Source organism: Colletotrichum aenigma, assembly GCF_013390185.1.
Source record: "Colletotrichum aenigma strain Cg56 chromosome Unknown KSG_Cg56_contig01, whole genome shotgun sequence".
NCBI lineage: Eukaryota > Fungi > Ascomycota > Sordariomycetes > Glomerellales > Glomerellaceae > Colletotrichum > Colletotrichum aenigma.
This window is the reverse complement of record NW_023500907.1, coordinates 1,091,460-1,109,777: the sequence shown is the minus strand read 5'-3', so window position 1 is coordinate 1,109,777 and position 18,318 is coordinate 1,091,460. Positions and strand designations below refer to the sequence as shown.

Here is an 18,318-nt window from a genome sequence, read left to right as displayed (position 1 = left end):
TACGGAAAAGTACCTGCGCTGAGCTCGCTACCCAAAAGGCCAAAAGGGTAAGGCCAAAGGTCTGCCCAGACGACAAATTTGCAAACGAACGGGAGGCTCCCACGCTCCTCAAACCCTGCCGTTCATCGTCGAAGTGCACGCGGGTAGATGATAGAAGGTGACCTGGCGAGTTCGAAAAAAAAGGTTTCATAGCCGAGTCAGGCTGGGGCTGGGGCGGACGAGTGGCCGTGGAACATCGCCCCGGGCACGGGGGAGCAGAAGGCCGAGGAACCTGGCACATTACCGCGGACGGACGGGACGTTTGCGACGCGGCAATGGTGAACGGAGCTGTTGAACGAGGACTCTGGACGGCTCAGGTCAACAGGGCAGGGGTGTCGTCGATCAACGTGGTCCTTTCCCCAGAGTATGGCGACTCGACCTCCCGACTTCAGATACGGCCTTGTCGCTCAGATTGGCTTCCAAGATTTTGGGTGGACCGGGAGAGTTGCAAAAAATATGGGAATGCTGCGACGGGGTGCGCTGAAGGGGACCGGAGATTGCTTCTCACCAGGCGCTGCAACCCTCGTTATCGGACGACAGCTGAGGGCAAAGCCGCGTGTCAGCGAGGACGGCTTCGAGAAGCTTTTCGCTGGGCAAGTAGTGTGTAATGCTCAGAAAGACGGCTCAAGCTGCCGCCCAACCCACCTCGTAGCGGTAGGCGAACGCACTGTCGGAATACAGTGCTGCATTGCAGGTTCTGGATCAGGGAAGACGTGCATTCGCGAGCTTTGTGGAATTGAAAAAGACAGCTGGTGATTCGTCTTGACAGCATGCGGATGAGACAAGCCCAACCTTGCTAGCTCCGAAATGCTGCTGAGAACGCAAGTCAGTCCGGTGTCTGATGAGAGCCTGACTTTGGGACTAGCATCGAGGCTAATGTACCCAGTGGACTTGATGTACATGGTCAGAATGTCCTTTGGGGCCATTCCGGGCTCCGGAAGCATGTTGTTTCGAGGAGGCACGCAGGCGGTGTTCCATGGGTTTGTGGCTTTTGAGGGCCAGACGGTAGAGCTTATTATCGACGATGACAGTGGTTGAAGACCATTCGACTGACAGCAGATTTCTTGTATCACAACCGGATGCTTGCAAGAACTTGTGTCCGTGCACAGGACAAAAATGCTCAGACAAGGGCTTCTCAGCTCTGAAAGGGCCCCTGAAGAAACGGCCGGAGATGAAAACGCGGGTGAGATTATGCCGGGCCTTCGTCGTGGGACGGAGAAGAAACGGGCAAACCCAAGTCGTCCAGGGGCACTATTCGCTGCCACGAATTTTCGACTGACGATAGCATTACCCCATACAGGCAAATGTGTGAAGCCCAAGAGGATAACCGTCGCAGCTTGTGATGGCAGGCCGAATGCCACTGACGAGGGCCGCTTCTGAGGCCCGAGAGGCTAGGCCATAGCGAGCAAACCTAGTGGCCAGTTAAGAGGGAGGGAGGAAAAAAAAAAGCCAGAGATCTAACTCTTTTCCAAACTTCGATCCACGGTAGCAGTGGGAATTCTCCTTTTTGTAGACACCCCCCTCCACCCCAGTCGAATGATTTCATTTCTCGATCAAAGACCTGTCGCGGCTATGATTCGTCCACAAGCCAGCAGCTCGCGAATGAGAACACTTAATGGGTTTCCTTCCTATGCCGCTCTGGCAAGGCCTCCCATAAGGGCAAGACATCTCAGACATTGAACAAGTCGCGCACAATGTCGCCTTTGGCAATGAAAAATTTACCTGACATTTGTTTGGCATGATGTGAGATGCTTGAGGATCTTCCGGGCTGGGCCGGCTTGCCCGGCTGGCAGATTAGTTGTCGACGGCGCGCCCTGTACTCAGTCGAGTTAGAGGATCACCGCCTGGGCGCGCCGCTCGGGCGCTGAGCCGACAGGGGAAAGGCAGCGCCGTCGGCACCGCGTGTGCGGCAGAGTGTTGGCCCGTCCGGACCGCCGCCGTGTAATAAACGCGTCCCCTGGATGCCGAAAAAAACAGCGTGTCATGGAGACGCGAAAACACTTTAACCAGCACTCGTAATGGAGGGGCTGGCGCTATTCAGCCCTGGTAGACAGGGTTTTCAGAAGCGATCCGGTGCTTCGGCGTGCCCAGAGAGAGAAGTTGAAAAATACAGATGACCGATGGCGCTGACAACGTCATCTGAAAGTCAGGGGTGTCCTGTTCAGGAGAGGGACCAGGGAGAGGCAATATCGACATCTGTTATGGACCAGTTGCCAATCCGAGCGTGTTCCTCTGGGCAAGGAAGCCATGGCTTTTCGAAAGGAGAAGGGGAGAAAGAATTGACGTGTCTTTTCTGTAGTCAGGGTTGTCTCGTCGGGCAAACATCGTCCACCGGCTCCGGGTTCGTCGGTGATGAGCGGGACAGGGGAAAGAGCCGCGGAGGAGAGGTCCGACATCGAGGCAAGTCGATGCCACGTCGTCCTCGGGCGTGTCGCTGACCCCGATACGATGGAGACGAGGCCATGGATGAATGGCAGAGAGAGAGAGAGAGAGAGAGAGAGAGAGAGTGCACGGCAGTTGCAGCAGCAAGTGAGTCGGGTGTTTAGTTGGCGGCACAGATGAAGCGAGAAAACACCTGGACCGTGGGAGTGGTGCTCATGACTTGTTTGAGTTGAGTTGACACTGTTGCGGCGTTTCGAAACGTGGTGCGCGCACAATCGGCTAGCGAGGCACGAGTTTGATAGCAGCTGCAGCAAAGGTTAATAGCACGACATGTCACACGGATGACCCTTCACTTGCCTCCTGCGACTCGACGTCGATTCCTCGAGATGGACAAGCTCAACTCAAGACGGACCAGGAGGCTGGCCGACGCTTCTCGGAGTCCACGAGGGGTTCGCGTGGAGGGGGCCAGTGGTAGGGAAAAAGAAATGAACGGAGGCCGTGTCTCAAATGCAAGTTGCCCGTCTTCGCCTGGCGTGCCCGCCATCCCATCTCTGGTGGTGGTTGTTCGGCAGCCGGTGCTTGATTAGAGAGAGACATGTGAGCGGGAAGGACCCGATCAATGGACATCATCTGGAAATGGTGACCAGAATGACCGCGTTCGCAACTGGGATTGCCGGGCCGATGGGGCCCTTGACAGCTGGATACGGCGAAGATAGCGAAGGGGTTATCGTGTCGCCCGAAGTAAAAGCAAGCATCGTACGGGGCAGCTGGTTTGCAGTGCAGGGAATGATGGCGAGAGGTGCAGATGTTGAGGTTGAGGATGGGTTGATGGGAGGCCTGGAGGATTGGATGTGACGCAGGATTGCAGGACGGCATGACGGGAAGAGTATCGCCTATGTGATGGGAACGAGTAGCTGCGAAAATGGCTAATCTGGCGGCTGTTCGATGCTAATAACGCAGCCTATGCATCTTTGACAGCGTCGACAGCGTCAATGTCGAGTGCAGGTTGTGTGCGGTGCGCATAGCGGTATCGTGAGTTGGCAATCAGGTGAGCAGGTGGTGATTTGGACCCTCGGAGCTTCTCAGTAAAGGAAGCCAAGCGAGTGGCAGCTGCGTGCGTACCTTTCCTCCCGTGCAGTGCCTTAGGAAAGTGCCGATAGGCTGACTCCCAGCTGCAGGGAAGGAGCCCCTCCCCCTTGGGCACGCCCCCTCCCCCCTCTCCTTCCGTGACGCCATTTCGCGTTCAGATCGGTACGTACCGGACATGCCGCTGGAGCCACCCCTCGAGCTCAGGCAGAGTTGGGAAGGAGTCGATGTATTTGAACGAATACCAGCGAAAGTAATAAGGTGAGTTGGTATTCGCACATAAGTAGGTACCTGAGCAACTACGAATAAGTAGGGCAGGGCAGCAGCACTTTCTGGTTAGCGTGTCTCTCCCGCCCCCGTATGATCTGCCCGGAGGATTGCCCTACCCTCAAATGCCCTACCGTCTCTTTGGGCTGCTGCGAAATGAGCTTCGATGCACAACAACCTCTGCATTTTTGGGCGCGGTGACAAGAAAATGCAGGCTGGACCGTGATGATCATGGGCCGCCGCCGCATCCACGCCTGCGGAGCTGATGGTTGGGGACTGGAGCAAGAACACTGCGTAGCATGGAGCCAGAGGCCCAGAGCTTGAGCTATAGCTGCCAGCAGCAACAGAAAATCAATAAAAAGAGATGGCAACAAGGTTTTCAGGCAGACGGGGGACGCGAGGAGACGATGCCGGGATCCATGGGGGTGACCTGTGTGTGATGCTTGTCAGGACAGCAGGTCCATGCCATGCCAAGAGCGCACAGTCGCCGACGGACAACAGCGGCTTTGTTTTGACCTTTTTGATGGGAATTGTCTTGTTGCTGGCTGGGTTGTGGTCTATCGGCATGCAATCTGGGTCGGCAGGTAGTGTAGGTCCCACGTCCGTTTTTCGGGGAGCCCTGTCGACTGCGGACGTGAGCACACTGCACGGGAGTGAGTGAGGCCATTTCCAAGAATATCTACTTTAGACAAGTAAGTAGTACCTTGGGTAAGGAATGAAGGAAAGCAAGGCCAGGCCCGAGATGCACGAAATGCACGAAATGCATCTCCCTCCCTTCCTTCCTTCCAGGTTCCATTGGCAGCTGCCTGTCATCTTCCAATCGGCAGTCGTAGAATTGCGGGAAGGACATGTGCGGCAGGTACCACCTGGAGAGGGAGGTACACCCGCAGACCGTCTCTTTCTCTTGGTAGCACCAGACGGGCTTGCGTTTTCACCCGCTCCCAAGACTGACTGCACTTTCCTGCACCTGCCTGCATCTTCCTGTCATTAACCTGGATTGCCTGCCTCGCATCAGAGAACTAACCCGACGTTGGCACTTGCTTGACTCTGATCAGTGCTTCGCAAGTCGACCACCGGTTCCCGTGTCCTGTGTATCCATTTCTTATCCGAAGATCTGTCTCAGAGCTCCCCCAAGATTCGGAAGCCTGAGGCCGTGACAAGGAGGGAGAAAAAAAAAACAGTTGACTGAGCAGTCCTTGAAGTCGACGCACGTACTTGACTGAACCAGGCACTCAGTCAGCCGCGGTGCTGGACGTGGTCGCAGGCCGTCGTCTGCCGGCGTGGCCTTTAAAGATGCCGTGCCTTGCTCGGTTTGGTTTCGTTTCTTGACTGGCGCAGCCACTGTTCGCCCAGACTCGGATGCTCTGAACGCACGGCATCGACATCCACTGTCCACCACCAGGGCCCCACTCATTCGATGCGCCGTATCTTGGTTCTAATGCTTTTCTGTCGCCTTTTCTTGGATGGCCATCTGCGCGCTATCTACAGCTGGTAAGGCGCGGCGCAAGGCGAGCAGGCAAAATGTACGTAAGGTACGCTCGATGTGCCCCACTTGGAGGCTCCGTCGCCGCGGAGTGTGCCTGTGTGTATTTGATCCGATGTACCTTCTGCCTCGAGGTACCTTGGTCAGCATATAAGGCGTACGTTTGGAATGGGCTGAAAGTGTAGAAACTTAGACGCAATGGTTTGTTGTAGCTGCATCTCTGCGAGGATTCTGTTGCCTCTCTACTGCGTACGAGATGCACGCTGCCTGCAATGTAGAGCCGAGGTGAGGAAGGAATGAGACGGGAAATGGATTTCAGCCGTGGAAGTAAGATAACCAACGCATCTCTGAAAAGAAGGAAGTAGCCTCAACGCACTGCAAGGAAGGCAGGTACCTTTCTGCCCTCATGGCCGGGGGCAAGTACCTACCTACCTACCTACCTACCTACCTACCTTGTCTGGGAGGTCTCTCCCTCCCTTCCACACCAGTGAACGAACAGACTCACACCACACACCACACTCATACTCCATCCAGTACCTGCCTGCCTGCCCTGCCTGGGCTGGCTGGGTCTGCTCCTTCTCACCCGACGCCAGTGCCAGATCCAAAAAGTAAGAAGTCACGAATCACACGCCCCCCCCAAAAAAGTTCAGGTCGCGCCTTCCCTAGGACTTTCACTGTGCTGTTGCGGGCAGGTAGTGTGGCCCCTTCTCCTTCCCTTTGGCTTTCCCCATCCGCACACTCCACGACCAGTCCCGGTGCTGGTAGGTGCAGCCCAGTCCTGTCCAGTAGAGTAGGTACCTGCCTGCACAGCGAGCGCCGCCGCGCCCATCGCCAGAACCCGGTCTGTCTTCTTCTCTAGCTTTCCCTCCCTCCTTCTCCATTACTCTTACCTCCTCCCCATCCCACTTCCATCATTCTTCTCTTTCTTCCCCTTTTCCTTTAGAGTTGCACCTCTTTGCCCTCTTGCTGCTGTCTATCTGCCTGTCTGCGCGTCGTCTGCCTGATCGCTCGTCTGCTGCTCTGCGTTGTGCTGCGGTTTTTGCAAAAAACGAAGCATCCTTTTCAGCGATTGTCTTGGTTGCAAAAGTCGTGCCTCTGCCACTGCTTTTTTACTACCCTGACCGGCCTCACGTCACCACTGACTGAGCGAGATCCACGTCCACGGCCCTCACAGCTACGGAAAAAAAAAATCTCTGCGCGCAAGTTCCTTGTCGGTTTCTCCCCTCGCCGTTTAACCCCCGAAAAATCTTCACAAGAGAAAAATTACTCTTCAGTAATCCTCCCCCCGTACCCTCTTTCTCTTTCCCCTCCCCTTACGAGTCGCACGACGTTTCTCCTGGTTATCCGGAAAAAGAGTCTTTTTGTTGGCGCCCAAAAGTAAGTCCACCTGTCCGTCTTCCTTTGTCTCTCCTCCTATTCGACATCCCCCCCCCCCCCCCCCCCCCTTCGTGTCGTCGCAGTCGCAATCGCAGTCGCAAAGATCGACCTCGAGCCCGATTTTCCTGTCTTCGGCAACTTCGGCAATCCTTTGCTCGAGGCACTTGACGCCGTATGGTTCGAATTGGCAGAGCCACACCCGATAGTGGCCGGGCCCGACTTTGGACTGCAGTCTCGGGCGCATCGAACGACCCCTCCATGCGTCGTGGATCATCCTGGGTGTTGGCTGTCGATCGTCCAACCAACGTCGACTCTATTCGAGCTGAACATCGCGACCTGAACGGCATTGCGCGGTGGACGCAATGCCTACGGCGACGTAATTCGATGCCTTCCCTCGCAGACCATGGCAATGTCGCCTTCGTACCCCGCTCACGATCCGCCCACCACGCCGTTGTACCTCGCCTACCCGCCTTCGCGCAGCATTATTCAGCTATGCATAATGGAGCATCACCATCTCACAGCTGTCATCTCGACCACAACGATCGATAAGGCGTGGCGGGAGTTGCGGGACTTGGACGGCACTATGCTGCCGCAAAATATCGAGAAAAGCGCAAGGCACCGTCATGAGTCACTACGAAAGCTCGAGCTGCAATGTAGCTGTGCAAACGGATGGAAACCTGTGGGCGCGTCTCTCGATTGCTTGCCGACGTACGATGTGCTGGCCCGGCTGGGAATCAATGTCTTCGGCATGTCTCACTGCGGCAGAAAATATCTACAGCCACTTCGACCAGGACGAGCCAACGAGACGCTCCCCACATTGTATGCGGCAAGCGCAATCGCGAGAATGCGTCGGAATTGGCAATGCCTTCATGGCAGCTGTGTACGTGCGGGTCGATGCTGCCAGCGACCGGCGTGGCTGCTTGGTGGGCGACCCGCTCGCAGGGCTCGGCTTGAGCTTGCTGCATGATCAGCCCTGTGGCTGAACACCCGACCCGAGCCTGCCAATTTTCGTGGCTCATGACTGTCGAATGCGACTGCGACTGCCGACTGACTGCCCGCGACGCGCTGACTACACACGACCGACAGGTGATGCTGACCGCAATCGCAGGTTCCCATTTCGGATCCTTCCTTTGGCCCATTTCTGGATCTTCGGTGAAAGGTTACGTTTAGCCACGGCATCTCTTGGTTTCCGGTACCCGGCGCAAGTCTAGGAGATCCAAAAGTCGAATTCGAAGCATCGCTCGGGCTTGTTCTTAATCGGCGGCTGTAGCATTTTTGGCACGAATACCCCGAGGCATCTCGATCTTTCGTTTTTCTACGGGGCGTGCTGGCGTCTGAGAGAATCGACTTTTCACAAAGAGCTTTTCGGAGTATCGGTTTTGCGTCTGAATACAGTTCATTCTGTTCGATTTTCAAAACCAACCCAATCTATTGAAGGAAGACGGCAACACTGCTTGAATTCCTCGTAACGACTTATCATTCCAATCCACGAACTGTAGGTCAGCCAACCCATAGCTAAGGGCGACACGGACAGCTTTGACTGACCTTTTTGCTACCAGTTTCGAACGACTTCATCATGGACGGTCTCGCGTACAACCCCGCTCAGGGCAACGGTGCCCCTCCCCCCAACGCCAACGGCGACGGCTTCGGTACCCCGGTCTCTGGTGGCATGCCCTTCCCCGGCAACAATGGATCTGGAGAGATCCCCGGCGGTCAGGCTCCCATCCAGGGCGACGCGAATAAGAACACTCTCTGGATGGGCGAGCTCGAGCCCTGGATGGACGAGAACTTCATTAAGGGCGTCTTTCTCACTGCCACTGGAGAGCCTGTTAACGTCAAGGTTATCCGCGACAAGACGTCTGGCAACGCTGGATACTGCTTCGTCGAGTTTACGTCCAGCGATGCGGCTAGCAAGGCTCTCCAGCTCAACGGAACTCCCGTTCCCAACTCCAACCGCGCCTTCAAGCTCAACTGGGCGTCCGGCGGCGGTATCAACGATCGTCGCGACGACCGCGGTCCTGAGTACTCGATCTTCGTCGGCGACCTCGGCCCCGAGGTCAACGAATACGTTCTTGTGTCCCTCTTCCAGGCGCGCTTCCCCTCTTGCAAGTCTGCTAAGATCATGACGGATGCCATGTCGGGACAGTCGCGCGGATACGGTTTCGTCCGCTTCACGGATGAGCAGGACCAGCAGCGCGCTCTTGTGGAAATGCAGGGAGTTTACTGCGGCAACCGCCCCATGCGTATCTCGACTGCCACCCCCAAGAACCGCAACCACGGTCCCTACCAGCATCACGGCAACCAGATGATGGCTCCTGGCCTGCCTCCTCACCAGCAAGGATTCTACGGCGTTCCTTCTCCTGCCCAGTACGGCGGTGCTTACGGAGCCCCCTACAACCCCCCTGGCCAGCAGATGAACCAGTTCACTGACCCCAACAACACCACCGTCTTTGTCGGTGGCCTGTCCGGCTACGTCACTGAGGACGAGCTCCGAAGCTTCTTCCAGGGCTTTGGCGAGATCACCTACGTCAAGATCCCTCCCGGAAAGGGCTGCGGTTTCGTTCAGTTCGTCCACCGCCACGCTGCTGAGATGGCCATCAACCAGATGCAGGGATACCCTATTGGAAACTCCCGCGTCCGCCTGAGCTGGGGCCGTAGCCAGAACAACTCTGGTGTCGGCACCCCCTACCGCCCTGCCCCTCCTCCGCCCCACTACTTCGCTCCCGCCCCCGGCCCCGGTGCCTATGGCCCTGCCCACTTCGGTGCTCCTGGCCCTCACGGACCCCCGGGACCCCAGGGCCCTCCTGGTGCCCCTCCTCAGGTATGATGAATTCCACAGGCCCCCTGCTGCGTTGCGTTCCTAATCAAGTGCTGCAGTAGAGTGACGGTCTGATGGGCCTCTAGAGCGGCCTCATTCCTACCCTCGACCTCCTTATGGCCGCGGGAAAGAAAGCGAAACACCTCTCATGACTGTCTTGTTGCTTACACTCGAACTTCTTACGTCGTTTTCGTTCATCCCACCGCCTTGGAACTTTTACGCTGCACGATGGATACCTGGGCGAATGACACATTTCTTTGGACTTTTGATCTTAGGCACACGGTTAGCGGACACGACTGTCAGACGTCACGAGAACGACCAATGCATGCTTGCTTTGCGGCTTTAGTTATCTCTGGACATCTGGGCTTGTCTCGAGAATCATCTTCTCGATGGGCTCCCCGGGCCCGGTTGCCCCTTCTGTTTGTCTACCACACACGGCACTCGCCCCCAACAGAGATTTCCTAGCTTTTTTTCAGTTTGCTTGCACGTTGTCTGTTTTGCGTACTTGTGACACTTCCTGCGCGTGACTGTAGCCTGTCTGCCATCGTTCGTTCTTTGCTCCTGTCGTCGCAGTACAATACCCCCTCTTTCGTTAGGGCATGTTGCGCTTTAAAGCCCTCTTGTTTTAACAATTTTGCTTTTCCCTTCGTTTACTTTGAGAGGGACGGCGGCTTGGCGTTTTACAGCTGGCAACAAAAAGACGGACTGTGGACTGGGTGCTCAAAAATACTAGTTTGAGGTTGGCGTGGCTGGCTACACGGGTGGGATCAAAAATTGGGACGGTCTGGCGGGTGTACCACGACAATGGCGTTGGGGCGGGTGTGAAGTGAATGAGGGCTCTGACCCTGAATAGAGAAATAAGATTGATGATTTGAGGTTCACAAGGCGTTTCGTTCCTGGTTTCTGTGTGATTTACTTGCGTGTTATGGCGGGCAGGACTTTGAGGGCTGCTCTTCGCTGTTGAACTGAGTTACGCTTCGTTTTTTTCTCTTCAGGTATGTCCTCTGAACGTATGGAAGTTGGAAATAAGGGCAGGTGAGATGCGCAGAGTTTGAGCAAGTTTCCTAAGCTGATTGTTTTGCGTTCCATGGGAAGGGGCCAATTGAGGGACGACGCAGAGCTGTGTCGTGTCGGGCTGTCCGGATACCCCGACATCCTTTTCGCCATGATTGGATATCATATGTGTTTGATCGGATACCGGCGATCGTCAGTCGGCACGGCAACATGAGATATTTCTGGATTCTTCGAAGCTTCACCTGAGAATCTCGCAGGGTAGGGAAGAAGAGAGCGCAGTGGTTCGTCGAATCGGCCCGGTTGGACGCGAGAGGCCCAGTAGGCTGGGTTGACCAAAACGATGCGCGAAGTCGGATCTTTCCGAGGCCTTTGTGGTTTTCCCGGACGGAGATCATCGTCGAGGATTATTGGATCTTGGGCTAACACAATAGCTTTGTTCGCCGTATCGCCAGACCCTGTCGTGGGAAAGAATGGTATCAGTTTGTCAGGCCACACGCTCCGGAGGCCCGGACGATGCGTTCCACCTGATATCGGACCGAAGCATGGACCAGGCGAACGGGAAGCAGTCTCTCAAGAAGAAAGGTTGCTGGTTTGGGCAAGTCTTGAGAAGATGCATTGTCTTCGTGCCGTGGGCTAGACAAGAAATGCCGGAGCCGTTGGTTGTCAAAAACGAGGCCAACCGGGCGAGGAGAAAATCTCCCCATGCTCACGGGGGCAGGGGGCAAGCTTTTTGTTTCGTCCGAGCAGGACGCCAAAAGGGAACGAAGAAAAAGCCCGTGTGGTGAGGAGATGTTTATATATCCGTGAGCTTATCTGGGGAGCTTGGGCGCTTTGGGGGTTGCTGGGACGGCGGGATTCGGATGGTTTTTTATTTTTTGATCTGGGGGGACAAGGATGGTTCAGGGGTTAGGTAGCATCAGGGGAAAGCTGTCGCGGGGAAGCCTCTTTCTTTCTTTTTTTCGGTTGTCGAGGAAGAAATGAGAACAGGGGAAAGGCCAGGTTGGGAGAGAAGTAGAAGGGAGCCGTTGATGCCGAGGTAGTTCATTGTTTCTTTGTTCAACCTGAAGATTAGCCGCGAAGTCTGCTTGGCGGCCGGTTGTGGCGCTTCGACCAAGCTTAACTTCGAGTCAACGACGTCTTACAAACAAAAGGACAACCCGAATTTTCCATCCCAAAGTCTACAGCCACATGAGCAAGAGCAGCAGCAGCAGAACCCATGGGGAGAACCATGCGAAAATAGAACGAACGAACGACGGGCGGCCCTTGGACGGGAGGCGGCGCCCCGGCTTGGTCCCACGCTAGACTAGCCGCCATCTCCTAATACAGCAACACGAGCACAACACTACCGAACTCTATGACCCAGTACGACGAGCAATAACACCGAAGATCTCTCTGCGGTTGCCATTCGCTCCCCCGCGCCGTAAAGATCTTTTTGCCATGGGAAATGCTTAGCTCGGGGATCGGCACGGCTAGGCTCTAGCAAGAGAGCGTTTGCTTGCACGCTCTTTGAAGATGTCGAGCTAGATTTGTTCAGAGGAGGGGCTTGGGTTAGACTGCGGAAGGCCGGCGGGAAGGCGCTTGACCTTCGCATGCTCCCCTCAACTCCTCGAAAGACGTTTGTGGCGCACGGCAACGGCTTTTTTTGTCTTTGCTTCATCAACATCAACACGGAATCCTGAATCCTGTCGTAAGTGAAAGAAGGATATAAGCATCCAATTGATCCGGCGTCGAGAGAGAGAAAAAGGTTCTTCATCCAACTCACAGGCTTCATCTCAAGACTTACTCTCTCTTTCCTAGCACTTCATCTTTGTCTCCCAATCTCTGTCTCTCTTTTCTAAGTACTAATCCAGTCAACATTCACTGCAGTCTTTCTCTCTTTAACAAACAACAAGAACAAACATCTAAAAATGCGCTCTCCGGTTCAGCAAGCCGCGCTTCTCGCGATCCTTCTCCAATCCACCGACGCCGCGCCCGCCGGCCTCCTCGACTCCCTCACCGGCGTCACCCAGCTCCTCTCCCTCCCGACCAACTACGTCCAGTCCCTCTCCGGTATCCTGGGCACGAACCCCACCGCCGGCCTCAACGTCCTCAACGCGAACGACCTCCAGTCCAAGCTCGGCGCCATCTGGGGCACCAAGTCCGGCGGCTCCACCGACTTCTACGGCAACATCCAGAAGCAGATCGGCCAGGGCATCGTCCCCGCCGGCCTCCTCTCCGGCTTCCAGGGTATCCTCAGCAGCGGCGGTCTCCTCGGCGGCAGCGGCCTCCTCGGCCTCGGCAGCGCCGACCTCACCTCCATCGTGAACAAGCTCGTCGGGCCCCTCACCCCGCTCGACTCGACCAACAACCTCAACCCCCTCAACCCGGCCAAGCCCATCTACCCCAAGAAGGACGCCGCCGACGCGCCCTATTCCCTCACCGAGCAGCAGCTCCGCCAGGCCATCTACATCCCCAAGTCCTTCACCTACGGCCAGAAGCCCCCCGTCATCTTCGTCCCGGGCACCGGCACCTACGCCAACGAGGCCTTCGGCGGCAACCTCCTCAAGCTCCTCACCGGCGTCCATTACGCCGACCCCGTGCTCCTCAACGTCCCCAGCGCGCTCCTCGGCGACGCTCAGGTCAACTCCGAGTACGTCGCCTACGCGACCAACTACATCAACGGCATCACCGGCAAGAACGCCAGCATCGTCTCCTGGTCCCAGGGCGGCCTCGACACCCAGTGGGCCTTCACCTTCTGGCCGTCCACCCGCGCCGTCGTCTCCAACTTCCTCCCCGTCTCGCCCGACTTCCACGGCACCGTGCTCGCCAACGTGCTCTGCCTCTCCCCCGGCGCCGGCGCGCTCAACGCCCCCTGCGACCCGTCCGTCATCCAGCAGGAGTACACCTCCAACTTCGTGACCACGCTCCGCGCCAAGGGCGGTGCTGACGCGTACGTGCCGACCACGACGTTTTACTCCGCGTTGCTGGACGAGGTCGTCGAGCCGCAGCAGGGCACCGCCGCCTCCGCGTACATCACCGACGCGCGCCGGGTTGGAGTTACCAACGTCGAGGTGCAGAAGGTCTGCGCCGGCCGCCCTGCTGGTGGTGTTTACGGACACGCGACGACGCTCTTGAACCCCCTCACTGCGGCGCTGGTCAAGGACGCGCTGATGAACGGCAGCGGCCCCGCGCAGATTGGCCGGATCAACCTGAACGATGTGTGCAAGGACATCATCGCCCCCGGGCTGAACGTCGAGGACGGTGTTGCCACCGCCGGATCGATTGTGGCTGCCGGTGTGCGGTTGTTGGCCTACCTGCCCAAGTTGATTGGCGAGCCGGCTTTGATGGGTTATGCTCGTGCCTAAGTTAGGGGCCGAGACGGAGTTTGGGGGTTGAGTGTTGGGTAGTGGTGTGGTCGAGGAACGGGTGATGGTGATTTTTGGAGTTCGAAGGGAGAGAGCGTGGGGTGTGTATTCTTCATAAAGACAGCTTATAATATGTTTCAAAGTTATAGAAAGTCAACTGTTTACGTCACGTTTCTGAGTTTCAACCTCTGCTAAATATGACGCCCAGTGTAGTCAGCAAGACGCAACTGTCGGCACATGGATGAACATTGTCTGCGGGTAAGTTATTAGTTTAAGACACCATTCCCAGATACGTTCCGTCAGAATGCCTAACTACTGTTACGACTTGCCTCTTTGCTTGAACGTCATCCTTTAATGCTAATCTGTCTCCAGGAGATGCTAGGGGGTTGAAATTTACCTGACGCTATCAAAGTCATCCAATCCAACAAGTTCGCAGTATACGGACTATGAACTCTGATGAAATCGATATTCTCGTGGCATAGGGTCTCTGATAGCCACAAGCCTTCATAGTAGGTATTGTCCCTCGTGGCTACAGCCCATTAAGACCCCTAGGTAGCCTCTCTCTCGTGACCACGTGTCTGATCACGTCAGTACGTAATGTTGCGCAGGGTGGAGCAGAGTCTTATTTTCCAGATGCGCGGTAGAGTTGACAGTTGAGAACTGGTACAGAGCAGCAATCCAAGGTCTATATAATCGCCTTCCTGGCACTGCTGTTCCTAGCCTCGTCTCAGCTAACGTATGTCCCCACGTTAGGTCTGCGCCTTGCGCCTTGCATCTAGTGCAATAAGGCTACCATGATCTCGGACTGAGCGGTCGCCGCGGTCATCAGAGACCCTTGCTCGTTTCAATAGAGCCCTGACTATCGCGATGGCGCCTCTCCATCCGAGTATCTCGGACTGAGCCGAGATCTGCGCTGATCCCGTTAATTGACAGGACCAATGACAACCAATCAAACGCTATAACGCGATACGACAACCGATTTTGAGTTCAACCCTCAAACTTGGATCAGTTGATAAAGGGGGGCCGGTCGACTATTTTGGGATTGGGAGTTTGGGTTGTCAACTGGCATATGCCATTTGATACTGACTCAAAAGCATGTCTTCCCATGCTATTTAACGGAGGGATTCAGACGAACTATTCAACTGCAGGTATCCGGTCATCATTCCCAAATCTTTCTGCTTTCTTCGATATCTGCCCCGATCTATCTTGAGTCAACACCATGAAATCCACTCTGATTGCAGTTGCTCTGGTACAGGCCGCGTGAGTTCTTGTTTTCAAAGCTTCCCTACAATCATAAAGTTAGCGGGAGCTTACTGAAGGAACTCAACCCTAGCATTGTGCTTGGTGCTGTCATCCAAGGCTACTTGTGCGTCATCAACGGCAAGGTCAATACCTCGGACAATATCTGCGTCACAGCTGCCGGAACACCCCTCCCTGAGTCACCGGGGACTGTACTTCGTCGACATATTGCGTATTGTTGCAAGAACAGCTGGTTGCTAACGAACGAAAGTGTTGCTTTGACGAGTCGGCCAGAGCGGCGAGCTTCGAGCAGGGATGCGCTGACAAAAGCGGGAAGGCTAACTCCTCGGGCACCTGTGCGAGATCATGACCTGGTGATGTTTAGAGCTGCGGCGTAGACGGTCAGGACGGTGGTGAATGGTTAGAGGGATTGTTTCTTTGCTGGTGGTGGATAGCGGTGTTGTGCTAATAGAATCATTCCGCCAAGTCGGGTGATAGAAGGCTGTGAATACAGGCCTTTAGTAGTTTTTGACTCGAATGATAAGATTTCTCCTAACCTTGCGTAAAGACCTTTTATCTTTAATAGGTAAATTCATAAGGCCAGAACAATACCTAGGTAGGAATTTATATCCATGGATGTGATATTTTGGGGTTTCAAGGAACTGGTCTTTCTTCCCTTTTAAGTGACTACGCTGAAACTGTCAACCTGAATTTAATGTTGTTGCTTAACATCAACTCTAACTAGCGGTTTATGAAAGTTATGAGCATGGAAGGCTTTTCTTTTGCTGAAACACACTGATTATATCCTAACACTGAGGGTAACACGTTCACATGAAATGTCACCAGCTAGCTCTCCGAATCATAATGAATTACGAGAGTTGGCTCAGCAGCTAATATTACTTAATTCGTCCGTTTTCCGTGCGGAGGAGAAAAAGACGACCAGCAGACCAATGTTAGGCAACGCACCCACTCGGAAATATGGCAAATACTTGTTCATTCCCCCAGTACCGCGAGCCTCGGTCGAAAAACAATTCAAGCAAGTGGTCCAGGACAACACAGAAGCAACTGCTGTTTCATATGTCATTCTACTAGTTTGCCTTCTCTGAGAGCGCCTGACGGTCCACTTTGCCATCCGAAGTGGTCGGCAAAGCGCTCAGGATGACTATATCCTCGGGTACCGACTCCATAGGAAGCTGATCTTCCAGAGATTCGAAAAGCTGTCGTTGGATCGTTTGCCTGGCCTGCTGCTGAAGTGGCTGGTTGCTGAACGCGCTAGGCTCTCGACCCTGATGATCAGTCGGGAAGCGCCAGAGAGCTTTGTCCCCACGACCAACACTACCAGCTACGGTATCAGATGGCTGCTGCGTACGGTAGAAGACGACGTCGAGGCCACCGCGCTGTGAAAACTGCCTCGCCCAGCTAGATTCAACTTCGTATCCGGCTTCTTGAGCGATGCTTGCCAGGTCCAGAGCCGAGAGCGACGGGGACTCTTGACTGCTCTGGCGGACGGATGTAAGCCACGCAGAATCATCATCTGCGTTTTCTTCTTGTCCGTTTCCGTCCGCGAGTGCGTCGAGACAGTGCCTCTCAAAGGCAGTCTTGCTGTAGGGAATGTTGCTCACGGCCATGATATCTGGGGTTTCGGTGATCAGACGATGCGAGAGGGTTGCACGATCCAGTCCTTGATCCACGAAGTCAATCCATTCGTCATCAGCGACTTCCCGAATGTTGCTGCTAAGGTGCTGCTGCTGCTGCTGCTGTTCTCCGCTCTGTTGGCTTCCACTAGCAATGTACAGAACCGCAGCGTAGCGATAGCAGCTCAACTCGTTGGTGGCCTTCATCTTTTTCGGGATGATGCAGACATGCTCAATGAGGCCTGGAAACCGGTCAGGCAGGCTGGTGAAGAATGCCGGGTCAACCAAGAATTCAATCTCGGCTTGCTCCAGCTCCGAGATCTTTTCGCGAAGAGCGCCCTTGCTTGCCTTTCCGCCCGTGGCGTGAAGTGCCTTGGTGACCAGGAACTCCTTCTGAAGAGCAAACGATCGGATATCCCCAAACACAACTGTCTGAACGGAGCCGAATTTCAGGATGCCCTCAACCACCTCGAGCAGGTAGGCCTGGCTAGGGAAATACTGGGCAACCGAGTTGATTACGACCAAGTCGGGGGAGGGCGACCCCAGCAGATGAAAGTCGGTTGCCGTACCTTCGTATACATACACCTTGTCCGCGAGTTCAGGGATCGATTGAGCCGTCACTGAGACGAAGTCGACGGCCTTACGTGATGGCTCAATACCATGATAGGAACGTATGTGGCGCGCGAGACTGAAGAGAATCATGCCGGAGCCGGTTCCGAGTTCGACAACGTTGACGGGACGGTCGCGAATGCTGTGCGTGACCATCATCTCGATGGTATCGTCGAGCCACTCGTTCATGTCGGTTTTGTCCAGCAAGCTGCCATCGTAGGCCGAGATCCAGCCGGTGAAGTCGCGCCCGACGGTTTCCCGCCGTGCTTCGTCGTCGATGGTGGCGTAAACGCGCCGGTCAAAGACCGACTCCCACAGCTGCACTTGCTCCGCTTCGAACTCGTCGCCGGACTGACCCAGGGTTCGGATCTGGTTCTCGAGGGCTTGGTCGTGCAGCATCACAAAGCCCACGAGCATATCTTCCCCGTATTTCTGTACAGATAACACGGCCGCGTCTTTGACAGACTCATGACTGCGCAAGAGCTGCTCGATGGCATGGATGTCTTCAGCTTCCAGGGTATCCATGATTTCCAACAAGGGTTACAGGAAGTAGCAGGTGACGAAATGTGGCCGGTCTTTTGCCACAGAAAATGATGCAGTGAGATGACCGCAAGCAAGCTTTCGTTTTGAGGTTTTCTAATCTGATCTTGAGATTCTTGTATCCGTGTCTTTGCTATGCACCTCGATAATCCGTTTGTGACATGTTCTGACGTTGCACCCATGGATGTTTCTATGGGGCTGGTGTTCCACGTCACATTTTGATGCATGTCAGCAAGATAGGTGCCGAGTCACACTGAAACCCTGCGTATTTGTACATCGTTTGCATCATTTTTCTTCTAACGTTTTTCGTATGTTCGTATAGGTAGCAGGTTGCCGCTTGCGGGTACACCTTGTTCGTATTTGTGGCTCTGTTACGGATACATGGTGCGGACTCACCTTCTGCAGTCCCCGGAACCCATGTCGGGTGCGCCATCTTCGACCCCGACTGCAACGTTGTTTTGATCTTTTGTTCAGAAATCAGGCGGT

The 18,318-nt window shown here is 55.1% G+C and overlaps 5 protein-coding genes across 5 annotated transcripts; 4 read left to right on the top strand and 1 right to left on the bottom strand.

Moving 5' to 3' along the window:
* Positions 1 to 7,257: 7,257 nt before the first annotated feature.
* Positions 7,258 to 7,845, top strand: CGCA056_v000291 (uncharacterized protein; the record flags this gene model as incomplete). The annotated part of the gene is made up of 2 exons (XM_037315552.1): positions 7,258 to 7,424; positions 7,743 to 7,845. The coding sequence occupies 2 exons, from the start codon at positions 7,258 to 7,260 to the stop codon at positions 7,843 to 7,845; spliced, it is 270 nt and encodes an 89-aa protein (XP_037185481.1).
* Positions 7,846 to 8,210: 365 nt separating this feature from the next.
* Positions 8,211 to 9,514, top strand: CGCA056_v000290 (putative RNA-binding protein; the record flags this gene model as incomplete). The annotated part of the gene is made up of 2 exons (XM_037315551.1): positions 8,211 to 9,455; positions 9,512 to 9,514. The coding sequence occupies 2 exons, from the start codon at positions 8,211 to 8,213 to the stop codon at positions 9,512 to 9,514; spliced, it is 1,248 nt and encodes a 415-aa protein (XP_037185046.1).
* Positions 9,515 to 12,373: 2,859 nt separating this feature from the next.
* Positions 12,374 to 13,810, top strand: LIPB-0 (Lipase B; the record flags this gene model as incomplete). Its single annotated transcript, XM_037315550.1, has 1 exon — positions 12,374 to 13,810. The coding sequence occupies one exon, from the start codon at positions 12,374 to 12,376 to the stop codon at positions 13,808 to 13,810; it is 1,437 nt and encodes a 478-aa protein (XP_037185257.1).
* Positions 13,811 to 15,029: 1,219 nt separating this feature from the next.
* Positions 15,030 to 15,544, top strand: CGCA056_v000288 (uncharacterized protein; the record flags this gene model as incomplete). Its single annotated transcript, XM_037315549.1, has 4 exons — positions 15,030 to 15,070; positions 15,144 to 15,261; positions 15,321 to 15,405; positions 15,537 to 15,544. The coding sequence occupies 4 exons, from the start codon at positions 15,030 to 15,032 to the stop codon at positions 15,542 to 15,544; spliced, it is 252 nt and encodes an 83-aa protein (XP_037186094.1).
* Positions 15,545 to 16,137: 593 nt separating this feature from the next.
* dtxS1-1 (Nonribosomal peptide synthetase dtxS1) lies at positions 16,138 to 17,817 on the bottom strand (the record flags this gene model as incomplete). Its single annotated transcript, XM_037315548.1, has 1 exon — positions 16,138 to 17,817. One exon carries the CDS (start codon positions 17,815 to 17,817, stop codon positions 16,138 to 16,140), a length of 1,680 nt encoding a protein of 559 aa, XP_037184509.1.
* Between the last annotated feature and the right edge of the window lie 501 nt (positions 17,818 to 18,318).